Source organism: Prorops nasuta, unplaced genomic scaffold (assembly GCF_024137725.1).
Source record: "Prorops nasuta isolate Cenicafe-Biocafe unplaced genomic scaffold, Cenicafe_Pnas_1.2 PNAS00006, whole genome shotgun sequence".
Classification (NCBI taxonomy): Eukaryota; Metazoa; Arthropoda; class Insecta; order Hymenoptera; family Bethylidae; genus Prorops; species Prorops nasuta.
The window spans coordinates 8,730,323-8,747,009 of NW_027116803.1; the positions used below are offsets into that span (position 1 = coordinate 8,730,323).

At 32.1% G+C, this 16,687-nt stretch overlaps 2 protein-coding genes across 5 annotated transcripts in view; one reads left to right on the forward strand and one right to left on the reverse strand.

The window, feature by feature from the left end:
• Arms (Ankyrin repeat-rich membrane spanning) overlaps positions 1-689 on the forward strand; it is a 295,457-nt gene extending 294,768 nt beyond the window's left edge. For all 3 annotated transcript variants that reach the window (XM_066729126.1, XM_066729125.1, XM_066729124.1), the window contains one exon: positions 298-689. In XM_066729126.1, coding sequence (XP_066585223.1) covers positions 298-525 — 228 coding nt within the window. In that variant the 3' untranslated portion in view covers positions 526-689. The remainder of the gene's footprint in view (positions 1-297) is intronic.
• Positions 690-13,660: 12,971 nt separating this feature from the next.
• Positions 13,661-16,687, reverse strand: part of LOC136774705 (kinesin-like protein KIF20A) — a 105,270-nt gene continuing 102,243 nt past the window's right edge. For both annotated transcript variants that reach the window (XM_066729127.1, XM_066729128.1), the window contains 2 exons: positions 15,658-15,787; positions 13,661-15,593 (listed from right to left, as the gene is read on the reverse strand). In XM_066729127.1, coding sequence (XP_066585224.1) covers positions 15,519-15,593; positions 15,658-15,787 — 205 coding nt within the window. In that variant the 3' untranslated portion in view covers positions 13,661-15,518. The remainder of the gene's footprint in view (positions 15,594-15,657; positions 15,788-16,687) is intronic.

The following is a 16,687-nucleotide window of genomic DNA, read 5'->3' on the forward strand; positions in this document are numbered from 1 at the left end:
TTATAATAGTTAACTCAGAAACTATAATCGTTCGAGCAATTACTATTGCAGGGCTTTACTACTTTAGGTCATGCTTGAACAATGCTCAATGTTTTATTAAAATCTGAAAATTTAATTCGTGTATTCCCCTTGTCTGAGATTTCAGCAAATCGAGATATTACAAAAGTAACTTTTTAAAAACTTGAAAAATCGTTTAATTTCTATTATCTGTACCTCAGTAATAATGGTATTGATTTTAATGAGATTCCTATAGAATTTTTATAATTTACTTTTTTTGTATGTTTCTGAATATTGCAGGTCACGTTAGAAGAGCAAATGATTTGCGGGGCCTTACAAACTTTAAATGAAGAAGCTTGTGAAGATGTATTCGATATGCCATCAGCGGTAACAATGGTCACAAACGATTCAATTTCTGGCGAGCATTCTACTGCATCACTACATTTGGGTATTATTCAGGAACCTATAAACTCCAACCAAAACCCTGCTAATAATTTCGAACGTAGTGTTAATTTTTGGTCCAATTAAATTACATGTGAAATCGCTTTAGTGAAATTATTTTTTATATAGCTTACCTATCCTTAGAAATTTGTGATTGAAACAATCGTTTCAACAATTGTATTATGTTGTGTTTTGCCTATATTTACTAGTTAAATACTACATCATTGAAATAAATTCTGTATTATGCATTACATTTTAAAGATCATTCCTTTAATTATGTTTGACGTACCAACCCAAGATGCCACTTTCGAAATAGGTAAGGTAGTTAAATTTTTAAAGAATAATTAATACCATTAGATTAAAAAAATTATAACGCTACAAAGATAGTCTGCTAATATCAATCTTATAATAATAAAATTAACAAATTAAATGCAACATTGTTTATAGTCGAAATAATAAAAACCCATTGCTTTTGATACCTCCCGTATTTGCAATTTTTTAATTAGTTTAAATTATTCGGCCGTAAATATTATTTTGTATTACATCTAATATTGGTTGGTAATTTACGACTACCGAACTAAAAACACTTTATTTGCTAAGAGAGCATTATCAGTTTTGCATTGTAATGAAATTCCTCACTACGTATAAATAATACCGAGTAGCGGTTTTTATAAATCCCTATGTTACCGATTCGTCAGATAGGCTGACGAGTGGATCATACATAACGATTAGGATAAACTTCGTTTATTTATTTTGTCATTTATCAAGAGACACGATAGTGTCTCGATGGCAAGTAATTTAAAAAGTCAAGACACTACCCACTTTTAGGCGAAGTTTGACCATACTATATCTAATTTTTAGTTCTGATGAATATATTTTGAAAGCAACTCATTTAATTAAAAATTTAATTCAATTTTCATTTGTAACCGGACAAACGATAGTTTGTTGGTTACTTAAATTGGAATTTTGCGCCATTGATTAGCACGGTGGCTTTGTTGGACTAAAGACGGGCCTGGATCGATAAACGGATCAATGCCCGAAAGAGGTTGCGACAGATCTGGGCGCGCATGCGCCCTTCTCTCTTTAGGTCCTAAGCCATGCGAACCCAGAACTAGACACACGATTTTTGAAGCGTGATATCGACGGACGGTTTCTCGAAGGTGGACAGGTGGGAGTATTAAAACAATAAGGACATAAGAAAAACAAGAGGAAACTTAAAGGACGGTGGGAGAAAAATTATAGCTCGAATAATTAACCATAAGAAAAGTTTTTTCTTTTCTTCCACATCGGCGTAAAAGTAAGAGAATTTATGTATTCTAACCTCACCAAGTACGTTCTAATCGCATGCCTTGAAAGAGGAATCCAGGAGGAATCGTGCCTCTGAGGATTCGAGATAGAAGTTAAAAAGTAGTGAATGCTATTGCAGATAGAAGGAATAGGGAATTGAATTAGAGAGGGTGTAATGTAGGTGCCATACCAATAAGCACAATAGACACCTGTAGTTGGTCACCAATTAGTAAATGCATAGCATAATGAGGTTGAAATAGACCCTTATTGTTATCTCCCATCTACAATAGGCTACGTAGCCTGAGTAGAATTAAAATAAATAGGGTGCGAGGTGAGTACTTTGTAACGTTATTCCCGTCAGTGTGAGGGGCCACTCACACTAGGGGTTTTCTCATTACCTTCGCCCGTCCTTTTCCATCGGTATCAGGGCGCCAGTTGGTCAGTCGTGTGGCCAACAACCCTACGTTATCAATTGAGTCTTCCGACTCCATTCTTTATGCATCTAATACGGCCCTGCGGCCATGCATATGAACGGTAGCGGTAGCCAGGGTCGCTCAGTATGCTAGGTCGTGGAGAGAGGGGAGGATTTTTTACGGAAGTCCGAGCCTCGCAGACCTATCTGCTGAGGGGCATAAATTTACCCCTCACCACCCACGCTCAGGTCGTTGTGAGGAGTGCGGGAACATGCGGTATCAATTGCCAAAGCTTAGAGTTTTGCCAGGAGCGGACCACCACGGAGGCAATGTTCACGGCCCGTCCAGCCATAGCGCAAGCCTATGGGATTACGGAGGGCACCGGGATACATTCCAACGGGCTAACTACGCCCCTGCACAACCCACTATGCATTGGCCGGTATCCAGCCGTGACGTACGTGCAGGCTGGCCTATAGCACACGCCTCACGTACGCGAACCGACCCATGGCTGTCTGAGTGCCGCGTCACGCGCTCACCAGCACGCACGGACACATCAGCACAGTCCCATGGTCGCGTTCCGACTGCCTGCTATGGCAGCCTGCGCACGACATTCGCGCAGCCTGCTTGACGCGCGTAACCAGCGTTCAAGCCAGACTCGATGTTCTATTTCCCCTCCTCGTGGGGACTTATAGACACTGTCATTGTTTTAGGACTCCCCGAGGCCGCTTCTCCTTATCTCAGGTTGCCTGGGTTGTTTGGCATGGCCCTGCCTTACTTCTCAGGACAACCTGGACATCGTTTACTGGAGCGCCGGTCTTTTCATCCGGGCCTCTGCCTGTCAACGGGGTCTATCCTTGACGTTAGCTATAATCCACTCGTGAGCCTATCTCACGAGTCGGTAACGTAGGGATTAATAATATCCACTGTTCGGTAGCTTTTATGTTCTTTATTCGGTATCTCGTATACGTAACGGGGAACTTCGTTACAAACTTTATCTATCCAAGTATTATGAGAACATATCTCACAGAAGAGAGGCCCAATTTAAATAGTATCATTCAAATGCCCATTTTCCAAATTTAATAAGACAATGATTTAACAATCATTCCAATATTTATAAAATTAATTACAAATCAGCATAATCATCTTATCTGCGTGTATTTAAAAATAATAATAAAATTATTGTTATATGTTATAGACTAAAAGAAAATAGTGCAAAGGAGGCATATAAATATCATAAAAGGTATTATGTGGAAGGATGTGACGGATCAATAAGAAATTTGCAGAGGCTCTATGCAATTTGTCTTACATTGAATAATAAATATCATTGAAGCAAATAGTTATGACTTGCACATTTCAAATAGTTGCAATTTAATTAGTTTAAAAGATTGATTATACGAGAATAAGTAATTACTATATGTATGTACAGAATTTGGATAAGGTGTAAAGAAAAAGAATATTTTAATTGAACTATATAGCTTTAATTTATTGTGTAATAGGAATCAAAACATTATTATATATAATTATTAATTTATAATAAAATTTCTTTGTGTATATACACCAAACGCTTACACAATTCACTATTTAAATATTACATCACAATTATTGAAATGACTGGTCCACACAGAAATGCTTTATAAATTAGTCCTTTTTTATTTATTGGTCAATATATATTTCTTTTCTGTAATTTAAGCTCATCAGAAACAGCATTTAACCTGTAAAAGAAATAAAAAAACCACAAAGTATATTTTCTTAATAATTTACAATTACTTCAACATTTCCTATTAAATAATACTCATCTGATATTTTTTGTTCATATATTTATTAAAATCCTTTCTTTCTTTCTCTTATTTGTTGTTTAAAAATATTTATTCTTCTGTATTTCTTCAAAATACAGGTTAATTTAGGTTTTGACAGCTTTTTTGACGTCAAAGGGATAGCCGATCTCAAATTTGACGGTGTCCACTAGAATTCCCTAGATAACCCCTTGCCTCTCTTATTCCCACTGCCCTTCGCCTGACGCAAGATTATTGAGCAATAGTGTACTTATCGGATGCATTGTGAAAAGTAAGGCAAAGCAAGGTTAGAGATTCTTTTGCAATCACTGCCAATAAGATGTGAATCTGGAATATCTAAAATAATAGATATTGTCAAGGATAGCAACACGAACCATGTTGGTAAGTAATTTAATTTACTTTTTGATACTGATAAAAATTAGATATTTAAAAAATTTATATTAATTAGCAATATTTGCAGGATCAAAGGTTTAAAGTGCATTAAACGAGGACGAATTGGAAGTGCTCTTATGTGGACATAGAAAGTGTAAGATACTGGATTCATTACTCGTTTTGCTAATCAATTCCTAAAACGTTATGCTGATAATAGCAAGTTGGAATGTTCTGATTTGCTCAAGAATTTGGAATATCCTTTATGCTGGCTATTAAAAGACTCACATTTTTAGGTTGGTAAATATTTTACTTAGTTAAGAACAAAAAGTACGCAAATGTAGTAAATTTTGTATGGATTTATTAAACTCATTTAATTCCAGTTAAATATTGCGACAATTTCACCAAAAGTACGGAAATGGACAGTTCAAGGATCCAGTGAGGATATTGGTGGCCCTTTTGGTTTCTAATTGAACTTCTAAACAGTAAAATATTTATGTTCCCAAAAGGTAAACTATTTGAAAATGATATCAATTCCACGCAATGAGTTGTTATCATTTTCCAAAAGTTTGCTTAATGGGTACTGCGCCATTCTATTTACAAACTCGTAAGAAATATTTTTTGTTCAGCAAAATATTACACCTTTCGTAACAAAAATTATTCATAACGATTTGGTGGCCGGTATTCATAGTCATTACTGATATTTAAGTCTGAATTAAGTTTCGATTGTCTTTTTTCTTTTTTAATATAGTAATAGAAAAAAATAACTTATAATTTTTAAGTCAGTCTTAAATATAGGTAACGACTATGAATATCGACCGGAAAAGAATTTTTTCTTTCTTTCTTAGTTTTAATTTTTGAAAGTATTTCCATAAATTTTGTACTTTTTCTTTTCTATTATTGTTAAATTAAAATAAATACTGTTTGTTAAAATTATAATAGGAAACTGTTTAAACATGTTATTATTTATATGCTTTAATAAATATTCCGCCTTTCAATAAAAGTTTATTATTCAAACATAATCTTTCTCCAAAAGTTTACTATTTTTCATTTTATTTCCACAAATAAATTTATAAATATATTATTCACATAACTTTAAAATACAACAAAAAGTTCTGAGATCCCCCAAAAAACACTTTCGTGTAAAAAAAAGACGGCAAGTAATTAAAAGTGTGAGATTCCACTGAACAAAATAACCTATAAGACCAAAAAATTCTTAAACTCAAATGTTACATTAAAAAATTTCTAGATAAATATATTTTCACACATCAAATACCAATACTTTTACAATAAAAAGTAATACATTAAAAACGAAATATTACAGAAAAAGAATTATAGACAAAATAATCTGAAAAAAAGACTATTTACAGTTAAATATTTCAGAAAAGGAAGTAGTTCTTCTGGTTGCTTAATAAATATATCTGACAACATAAATCATGAAGATCAAATAAATTAGGCAATTAAGTCAATCAGTCGGCAATATAAAGTATTGAGATCACATAAATTAGGCAAGTAAGTCAATCAACCGGCAACATAAAGCATTGAAATCGCATAAATTCAGGCAAGTAAATGAATAAATAATTAATTATTATATAATTTTTGTATACGTACACAGTGGGAAATTAAATGGTGTGTGGTTTCAACTATAGTGTAGTATATCATTTTCCATGTTAAATTACAGAGTGAAACTAGCTGAACCACCCACGATTCAATTTCCAACTGTGTACTACTTGCCCGGACGGGCCGAAAAGTGTAAAGTATATTTGAGTCTTCATCATTTGCACTTTGAACTATCATCTACAGTATACATTTGGCCCATTCGGGCAAGTAGTACACAGTGGGAAATTGAATCGTGGGTGGTTCAGCTAGTTTCACTCTGTAATTTAACATGGAAAATGATATACTACACTATAGTTGAAACCACATACCATTCAATTTCCCACTGTGTACGTATACAAAAATTATATAATAATTAATTATTTATTTATTTACTTGCTTGAATTTATGCGATTTCAATGCTTTATGTTGCCGGTTGATTGACTTACTTGCCTAATTTATGTGATCTCAATACTTTATATTGCCGACTGATTGACTTACTTGACTAATTTATTTGATCTTCATGATTTATGTTGCCAGATATATTTATTAAGCAACCAGAAGAACTACTTCCTTTTCTGAAATATTTAACTGTAAATAGTCTTTTTTTCAGATTATTTTGTCTATAATTCTTTTTCTGCAATATTTCGTTTTTAATGTATTATTTTTTATTGTAAAAGTATTGGTATTTGATGTGTAAAAATATATTTATCTAGAAATTTTTTAATGTAACATTTGAGTTTAAGAATTTTTTCGTCTTATAGGTTATTTTGTTCAGTGGAATCTCACACTTTTAATTACTTGCCGTCTTTTTTTACACGAAAGTGTTTTTTGGGGGATTATTTTGACGACGATGAACATATTTATTATTTCGAAATTATTTGTCTATGTATATTTATTCCTATTTATTTATCATTGTATCACTATTATTTATATATTGTGAGTAATTAATTTATAAAATAATAAATATTTTATGTAGTGCCACTCGAAGAAATGTATTGTGATACACAAACTAATTCGTATGATAAATAAAAGTTTTATTTAATAATGTATTTACAAAATTAATGTACATATTTCCAAACCCTATATTAACTATGCAAGAAAGACTTCAGTATTGTTCAAAATAAATATTATTTGTGTAGCATAGTATAGTAACAAATCTGATTTATCATTAGAACTAAATGGAATGAAAACTGTTAAACATAATTAATATAGAAATAATTATCCGATTTGTGCCATGTTTAGGCTCATTTTCATCATAAAAATGGAATCAATACCTTAATAATAATTATAAAACATTTAATCAACAATATAAAAGTTTAAGATTTGTATTGGCATTTGAAGTAATAGGTATAATTGATTTGCCTTTATTTATGACCTACGATTTATTAAGGGGGGCATACCAATTAGACTGCTATGTTTTCATAAATTTTTATAATCATAAAAGAACCAAAGAATATTTAACAAAAGTTATTCATTTATAAGTAGCATATTTAACATTTAAGAAACAATTTTCATTTTTTTTCATTAAATGGCGGATTTATGCAGCCATTATTCGGACTCTTTTGAATGTTAGTGTACACGATTACGACCACACTTTTGATCTGTAACAACAAAGGAAGAAATATTTTAAGGTTTTAACTATTGTTTATTATATGAATTAAAGAAAATGAAAAAATCGTTTCTGACACAAAAATTATGAAAAGCTAAAAAATGACCCTATTTTTTCCTTTGTTTTACTCATAAAAATGCAGTCATTTATTAAAACTTAACAAATCAATTATATTCATTTAATACATAATAGTATAAGGAAGCTGTATGTCAGTTTTCAGGAAGATACGTTTAATAATTTTCTGCCAATCGTGTACACCAATTGAAAAAACGCAAGTTGTGGAAAAACCCATTTATAGTTGGATATGTTGAATAACTTACAAAAACTGTAAGAATTAATAGATTGAAATGACTCACCTGTTAATCAGCTATACCTGCATCATCATGTTACCATATATAAACACAATGCTTCTAATAGCTTTCCAAAGTTAGACTTAAATCCAAAACCGTCATTAGCTGATTTCATCTAAACAAATAACAAAATTTGGGCGAGCGAGCGTTCTGACTCGAGCCGCTTTGTTTACTCAAATGGCTGTAACTTCAAAACGAATTCGAATATTGCCAAAAAAACTTTGCAGGCATGTTCTTTAAGTATTATTCAATAAAAAAAAAAAGATCGATTTTTTGAATTTTCTAATTGGTATGCCCCTCTTAAGGGAGACCGGGGACAATGGTAAAAAAAATTAAGTCTCATTTTCTTCCTAAGATTTTACTGATGTTAGAAATCTAAAAACAATGTTGAAAATTACTACATTTGTCTAGAATGCAAATATAATTTTATTGAAGTAATGTTTTAATTAATCCATAAACAAACAATTAATATAATACCACGTGCAATTTGTTACATTCGGCCCCACACAGGTGTCAACTGTAGCATATCGATTCTCAATTGTAAAATGTGAGTAATTCCCGTAGTGCATGGATAAAAAAATAGTTAAAGATACATCGATAAATAGAGTATGTTATCTAAAGGTTAAAATGCATTAAAAAATGAAATTTACTTGTAAATAATCAAAATATTCACCATTAACTGTTTTATAAAAATAAAATTCTTTTTCTGAAAAATATTTTTATTTCTTGTAACATTTGAACATTTACTTGATTAGAACGATGTTTATTGCAATATGTAATGCCAATTTGCATGATACAATCTACACCAGTTTACTTGTCACTGTAACGTAGGGGTCAGCCGCCTTGCCGAAACAAAGTATACCGCACGCGTCCGTGTGCAATACCGGTAGTATTGCACATTGCTGACGCCTGACGCCCGGACTTCTTTTCCGGAAATGCGTCAAGCCTTGGGCGTTGATCGTAGATGTGGAGACTTTTAGTTGTCATGTGTCGAAAGATCATGGCGCAACTGACGACACATGACCTATTAAGCCTCCTACATATATGCGAGTTCCGCGACCCTCTCGTTGAGTCTTATTCTGTGCAAGCTTAACCGCTGCCACATCATCCGCGTTCCAGGGTCGTAACTCTAGTGTTCGTTCCACGGGAGCAGAGTACTCCACCTTACTCTAATACATCTCTTGCCCAGTCGGCATGTACTGGTAGTTAAGTATAGTAATAGTCAATCCGAACCAAGTCGTCTAGTAATTGTCGCGAGTGCGCATCTTCCAATCGTGTCTAACACGTACCGTTCTGGAAGATAACAACTGCTACGAACTGATTATAACTAAATTGATAAATATGGTGCGAATAGTAGGCAACTACAGGAGAGTTTAGTCTCTCTAATAGTTGTATCGAATAATAGTAAGTCACGAATGCTGCTGCATCATAAACAGTGCGTTTATTGTAAATATTCTTGTAATTCTTAAAATACATCGAGCTGTATCAAATCTGCTGTTCCAACGTATGTTTATACGTACTATCATTTACCCTGAATCTTACTAATTCATTACATTCTTACCGCTTGGAGTGTAATATTTTAGTTCATTGTACTGTGAGTCGTAAAGCCAAATCAGCGGTTCTACTGACCCAGACTTTAGCGTCACGTCAGCCGAAACTCGACCGATAGACGGCCACGATTCCCCAGTACGTAATACTACTTTTAACCCCACACGTTTCAAATTACTACGTAGTAAAATTTAGCCAAGATAATTTCATATTTATAAATCATTCGACATTGAAAAATTAAGGGGGTCCCTCCGTGTGACGGTCGGTTTTTTAACCTTTTTTTGCGAATTTTTTTCTCAAAATTATGAAAAGATATACTCTTCAGCTTTTTACTGCATATTTGTTGATATTTTAATAGTATGTAATTTTTTTTAAGGTGAAATATTCGCTGCAATGTGCGTGACTTCATTTCGAATGCGTCCATGAAGAAAAAACGGACCAGGATGGTCACCATGATTGCGGCTTATTGGCTCCTCTAAAATGAAAAAATAGAACAGCATTTTAATCTGTATACTTTTAGCTATCGTATGAACTAGAATCAGTCAAAAATATTAAAAATTGAAAAATTGCCATGCGTTTGAAATTAAAAATCAAATTTTTTGAAATTTTTTCATAAATTTTGTATGTAAAAAAATGGCTTGGAGTTTGTGATTGATTTTAGTTCATACGAAAAATATATATCTGACGAAGCTACTGTTCAAATGTCAAAGCAATCGGTCAACCCGTTTTCAAGATATCATGGCGACCAGTTTGAAAAATGTAATTTTGAGAAAAACGCGTTTAAAAGTTTGAATACCATATAAGACTATGAAAACTCGTTACTGACCTAACGGCTATGACTTACCAATGACTTGGAATATTAGAAAAATACTTTACCAGCAAATTCTACACATATTTAGGAATACATTTAAGTAATAAAAATAAAATCGATTTTTTCAACATGTCACACGGAGGGACCCCCTTAAGTCAAAGAAATGACGATTTCAGTCATGTATTGAATTTTAATATTTATACAATAGTTAATGAGCAACTCGAAGTTAAAAAGCAAGTGAAATAATCATAAAAGAGTGTAGAAAACTGATTTCTTCATTTCTACAAACAGTGGCTTAGCATTTGCGATCCTAAACTATTGCAACTACAGCGTCTTATAGTATTCAAGAAAGGTACTAAACGATATTAAATTTCATTAACGGACGTAGCCACAAATTTGAATGTTACAATTGCCTCGTGTTACAATTGAGGGCCTGGAAAGCGACTCGCGCTCGAGGTAGCCCAGCCTAGTACGTAAGGGAGGGGATAACGTCTACTCACCGGAACGAATATAATATTTTGAGTAAATTTCCAATATTTTCAAATCGCGATTTCTCGGTTAATAATAGTCGGATTGACTTCTTTTTTATGGCAAATTATTCATGAATGTTCAGCGTTTCTGATTATTCCAGACGTATCATTAATTTGTCATAATATTATTGATAAACATTGAATAAATTTGTCAAGAATATTATTAACCCTTAAAGTGCACTAGGGGTCTAAAATACCCCAAAGAAAATATATTCTTTAATTGTAACTTTTAGGATTTAAAGTTTTGTGTTTGTATCGTCAATTGTGAAAAATCAATTCATACGAAACATTATTATTTTCGTAATAGAATACTTGAAAATACAAGTTTTCTAGACATTATAAAAATGTAGGGTCTTTTAGACCACACGTACGTTTTATGATATTAATAGGAAGTATGCGGTTTAAGGGTTAATTTTATTAAATTTTTTACCTATTGAATATATTATGTTTAATGATTTGTAAGGTAAGTTTGATGCAATGGATGTATTGTAAAAACATGAAATTTATAATTTGGTTTTTAAGCTCTAAGATGGGTAAAATTTATTCATTGTTTATTAATAAGTACTATGACAAATTGATGATATGTCTAGAATAGTCAGAAGCACTAAAAATTCACGAATATTTTGCCACGAAAAAGAAGTCAATACGACTATTATTAATTGTGAAATCACGATTTGAAAATATTGGAAATTTACTCAAAATATTTTATTCGTTGCGGTTAGTAGACGTTATCCCTTCCCTTACGCACTAGGCTAGGCTACCTTGAGCGTGAGTCACGTTATGCTTTTCAGGCCCTCAATTGTCCCCAGTCTCCCCTACCCTAAGTTCGATGCTAGTACAGGTAGGCCGCTTGGTGGGGGTAGCCTTCTCCGCTTGCGAAATAAGGTACTGTAAAACCTTTGTTGACATATTGGCCAGAATGTATTTCCCAGAGTGTATTTCGTACATTCATGACCTCTCCCCTCTCTAGAGATATCGTCTGGGGATTTTTGACGGGACTTCCTACCGCAACATTTCCCAGCAATAAATTCCCTATTTTAACTTCAGCGACTGTGTTGGCGCCCATGCCTTCTCTTCAGGCCTTCTACTCGTGGATAGGGATTCTGGGAATTTGACGGCGAAGAATTCCCGAGGCTTCCTTAAATTCTAGTATATCATTTTCCATGCGACACTTCAGTGCAATTAAATACTTTGTATAAATATTTTGTACATATCTTTTTCTACTTAAATAAATTGTGACTTTTCTTTTAATTGGCATTCCTTGTTTCTTTTCAAACAGATCCTTCCTTCTTTTTCTTTCAGCAGACTTCAAGCCGATAATTGGCGCACTATCTCACACCAAAATATTTATTAAAATTAATATTTGGTGTAAACAAATTTCTAGATAATTAATAGTAATAATAGTATTAATAATATCAAGAATAATACTACTGTTACTTTTATGTGTTTAAATCTTTCATCTATCTACATAACAACCTCCAAATTTAGGTAATAATTTAGAAATATACAGGTCTGGCCGGTAAAGAAAATCCGTAGAACAGAGCTAATCGAATGCAATCTGAATCGGGCTAAAGCTGATTTTTACTTGAATAAATAACTGAATTCGAGCAACATAAATAAGAGTAAAAGAATCATTTTAATTTCAGCCATACGTAATGTATGGGCAACAATTATATACAAATTTGCAATAATAATGCGAATCACAAACAGTTAATACTTATAAAATTCCTATACTAATTATAATTGGTGAAAGCTATTAAAATTAAAGAATACAAGAATTATATAAAGATAAATATCAAAATTGAATAGAAAGTAGGAGTTTTTCATCAAATTATTATTATGCGTAGAAATATTTATTTAAGTTATGATAACAAACTGAAGTTAATAACTAATTTATATTCATACATTTTGTAGCACATATATGTTTCTTCAAACAATACAATGCATTTCAATATACACGTACCCCAGTAAAGGGGTGAACCAGTGAACCTATTTAAGGACGATATTTCCTTATGTACTTTCTTCGCAAAAGGGTAATTTCAGAGCTCTTAAGGTTTATAATATACTAAATGCGTCACGTAAATTTACACATTTAACATCACACTCGACAAATGAAATCCACTACGCAGTGTTGTCGTAATAATGAAAAAATACCAGGTGCTAATTGAATAGTTTCACTTTAACAGTAGCAAATAATAATGTGTCAGCGTTAATTCATTTAACCTTTCTTGCTACTGTAATATTTTCTTAAAGTACAAGAATTAGTTTCAATGTTTTTAATAGCAAGTATAAAAATCTCACTCATTACGAATATCGCAAATTTATCGTTTTCTCATTGTTAGAACACATTTTCATATTTTCCCTAATAATTAGTAAATTTTATTAACATATTTATTTAAGGTGTGCCTAAAACTAGTAACAATATATTTTCCAAAAACAAACGTACAGGGTTTTTCTCTAACTCCGGCATATAGGAGATTCGTGTTAGTTGACTATAGCGCTCAGGATGATGGTATCTGAGAGCGCTGATTGGTCAATATCATGTAGTGCCAACATGAAATGGTACGTTACCAATAGATGAATACGAAAAATGAGACCCATTCGTCATTTTGGAGTGGAGAAGTGTTTACATGCTAGTTGTAGCAGAAAGAGGTGTAAAATGGAAAAATGTCAAATAGTGAAGTTACTAAAGTAAAAGTGGAAAATAATGAATGGAAAGTAAGAAGTCCATTCATTATTTTCCATTTTTACTTTAGTAACTTCACTATTTGACATTTTTCCATTTTACACCTCTTTCTGCTACAACTAGCATGTAAACACTTCTCCACTCCAAAATGACGAATGGGTCTCATTTTTCGTATTCATCTATTGGTAACGTACCATTTCATGTTGGCACTACATGATATTGACCAATCAGCGCTCTCAGATACCATCATCCTGAGCGCTATAGTCAACTAACACGAATCTCCTATATGCCGGAGTTAGAGAAAAACCCTGTATATGCCAGAAAAACGTTCATCAACTAACACTATTTAGCGGCTGTGTTCAAGCTATTAATTACTTGATCCATTATCTAAAGTTATCCAAAAGTCTCAGCTTCTTTCTTCAGTAATAAAACAACAAAGGAATAATTGAAGACATTAAACCTTATATTTAATTTTCCTTTAAATGTATAACTTTGAAGATTCAGTTAATCGATTAATGAATCAACAGCTTAATACACCCATTAAATCATTTTATCGTTAGTTCATAAATATTTGCCGTACGTGTCTGGATTCCTAAAATGATAATATTCGTTTTATTACGACTTTCAGGCACAGATTGCAATGATGAGTGTACCAATGAAATTGTATTTCGTTGTTTATAATAAGAAAATAGAAAAGAGTGTATCGAATAGTGTGTGAAAATAAGAAAATTATGCTATCCATACTATGAATTAGATTCCCATGCATAATGTTAGTAAGATTAATTTTAATTTCTGTAATTTAAGAGTGTATCAGAGGAGCAAAAAAGATCAACAAAATTAACGCTGAAACATTATTTTTCTACGTTTTAAGTGGGTTTATTCAGCGAGTACTTATTATTTATCCATGCTTGCAACGATATTGTGTATGAAACATCATCTATTGAATGTAACGTCAAAAGCGTCATTTTGTTACCCACGTGACGAAGTAGGAACCTTATAAAGACTAAAATTACTGATTTGAAAAAAAAAATAGCTGAAACAGGATAATTCTAAAATAGACATAGGAATGCACCAATTTACCGAGTTACGTGAATATATTGTAGTACTCTATATTCCTCTTAGCCTAAGTTGTAATATTAAAATATCTGATTGAATGCCTGTACATACAGTGTGCCCCATTAAATAAATTCATATCGATAGTATTTCAGCGAAGCATTTTAAGAAAAATCCTTCAAGAAAGTTGCTTAGTTTCGGAAGAAAAATGAAATAACATGATTGGCTTATTTTTGAAGTGTCATTGAAAGCGAAATGAGGGTTACCCTGAGTTTTTCAATGAAACCACCTACTTTTGATTATATTTTTACACTTTATCTACAAATTTTCCAAAACGCTGTACACATTTATCATTCCTTCCAGTCATTCACTAAATATTTTGAACTGAAACTATATGTTGTATCTATGTAAGGCATGACTGGTGCATAAAGCACGCAAAATACATACACACATGGTTTACCTATACTCTCACATTAATATATATCTAGTGTACGATTGGATGAAATGATAAATTCATATAGAATTTTGAAAAGCCCTTGAAATAAGCAATAAGAATATATAATAATAAATAGATAGGTCTATTTGAAATACTCTAAGGTAACTTCAAATGGCATTTGAAGGCCAAACTACTAAAACCATATTACGCTTTGCTCTAAGTCAAACGGGTTTTGCTTGAAGTATATTTACTAAAAACGCTTAGTCGAAAAGTTATTGATGTCTTTTATAAAACTAAACATTTTACATAATATATGACAAAATTAGGCAAGCCCAAATATTTTTCAGGATTTTAAGGCTGTAACTTGGTTTTTTCCTTAACGTTTAATAATACAATTAGCAATTATGTAAATGTTTATAAATTGTTGGTAAATACTGTCTATATCAGTTATATTACTTCTCAATATCAAGAAATCCTACAGCAAGGGTTATTTTACTAACAATCGTATTATCATTAAAAATATTTAAAATGAAGCTTCAGATCGGAAAATGTACAGGCTTTTTAACTAAGAATATTCTTATAAGTATGTGGTGAAATTATTTCTTTCGTCTACTTCTTAAGCTCCGTGTAGATTTTACACTTTGTGGACTGGGCGTTGAAGGTATGGTTACCTAAATAATGATATAGTTTTTATTAAGTGAAAATACAGCAAAATAATATTTCACAGAAACTTACCACCTCCTGCTGTTCGATGTCTTGTACCGAATCATCTAATGCTACAAATAATTTCTTCTTTCTTAAAACTCGTTTTTCCGTAGAAGCTTCAGGAGCTTGTAGTAAGTTAGTTTGTTGCCGCGCTCGCAAACTAAAAAGTAAAATAAATAATTCAAAATCACACACACACACACATTTATCAATTAACATATTTCCGAAAGACGATTTATATCTGCCCTGCATAGATCATATCGGTTTCTTCTTAATATTAATCGTTTATAATCAACTCTAAATGTATAAAAATGAATTAATATACAAAAAATTGCAATTTCTGAGCGGCTCCATTAATTAACCTGAATGAAAGAATATACTTTATTCTTATTCAGAAAACTGAATACTTAGAAAAATTGATAGTGATGTTGGGTATACTATATTTATAATCAAAAATTAAAGAAAAAAAATTATTGCGGTCGATATATAATTTTGATATAGTATAATTATCAAATTTTCATAATGTTGCGACTGTTATTTATAGCACATGTTTTGTTCTTTTTTATAGGAAAGATATATAGTACTTTCATAAATTAATGATGTTGAAGTTTAGTAAGTATAGGTAATAAAGAAAAATATGTATAGACAGAGCATAGTAAGATGCGATACATGGAAGGAAGAGAAGCTGAAAGGCCTATGTAAAGCTAGTAGAAAGTATACAAGAGTTTAAAGAAGTATAGGAAACACTTTAATGTCTTAAAACCTAAGTATTTTTAGAAAAGTAATAATTTTTCTTGTTAATTCTTGAAACAATCTACCAGATGGATCTACCAGTTTGATCTTGGGAAATGCGCCGAAGAATATACGAAGGTCACCTTTTCTTAAATAACCCCTCCCCCCGTTTTTTTGACGTATTCTTGTAGTTAATTTCGACAGCTTTCCACAGCATCAACTGCCGTTTCTCACTTTTGTTCAAAATTGCCTGAATTATTAACTTTTGAATTTTCATAATGCCACCTGAATTGTGAAAACTGAAAATGCATTATGTGAGAATTTCAGG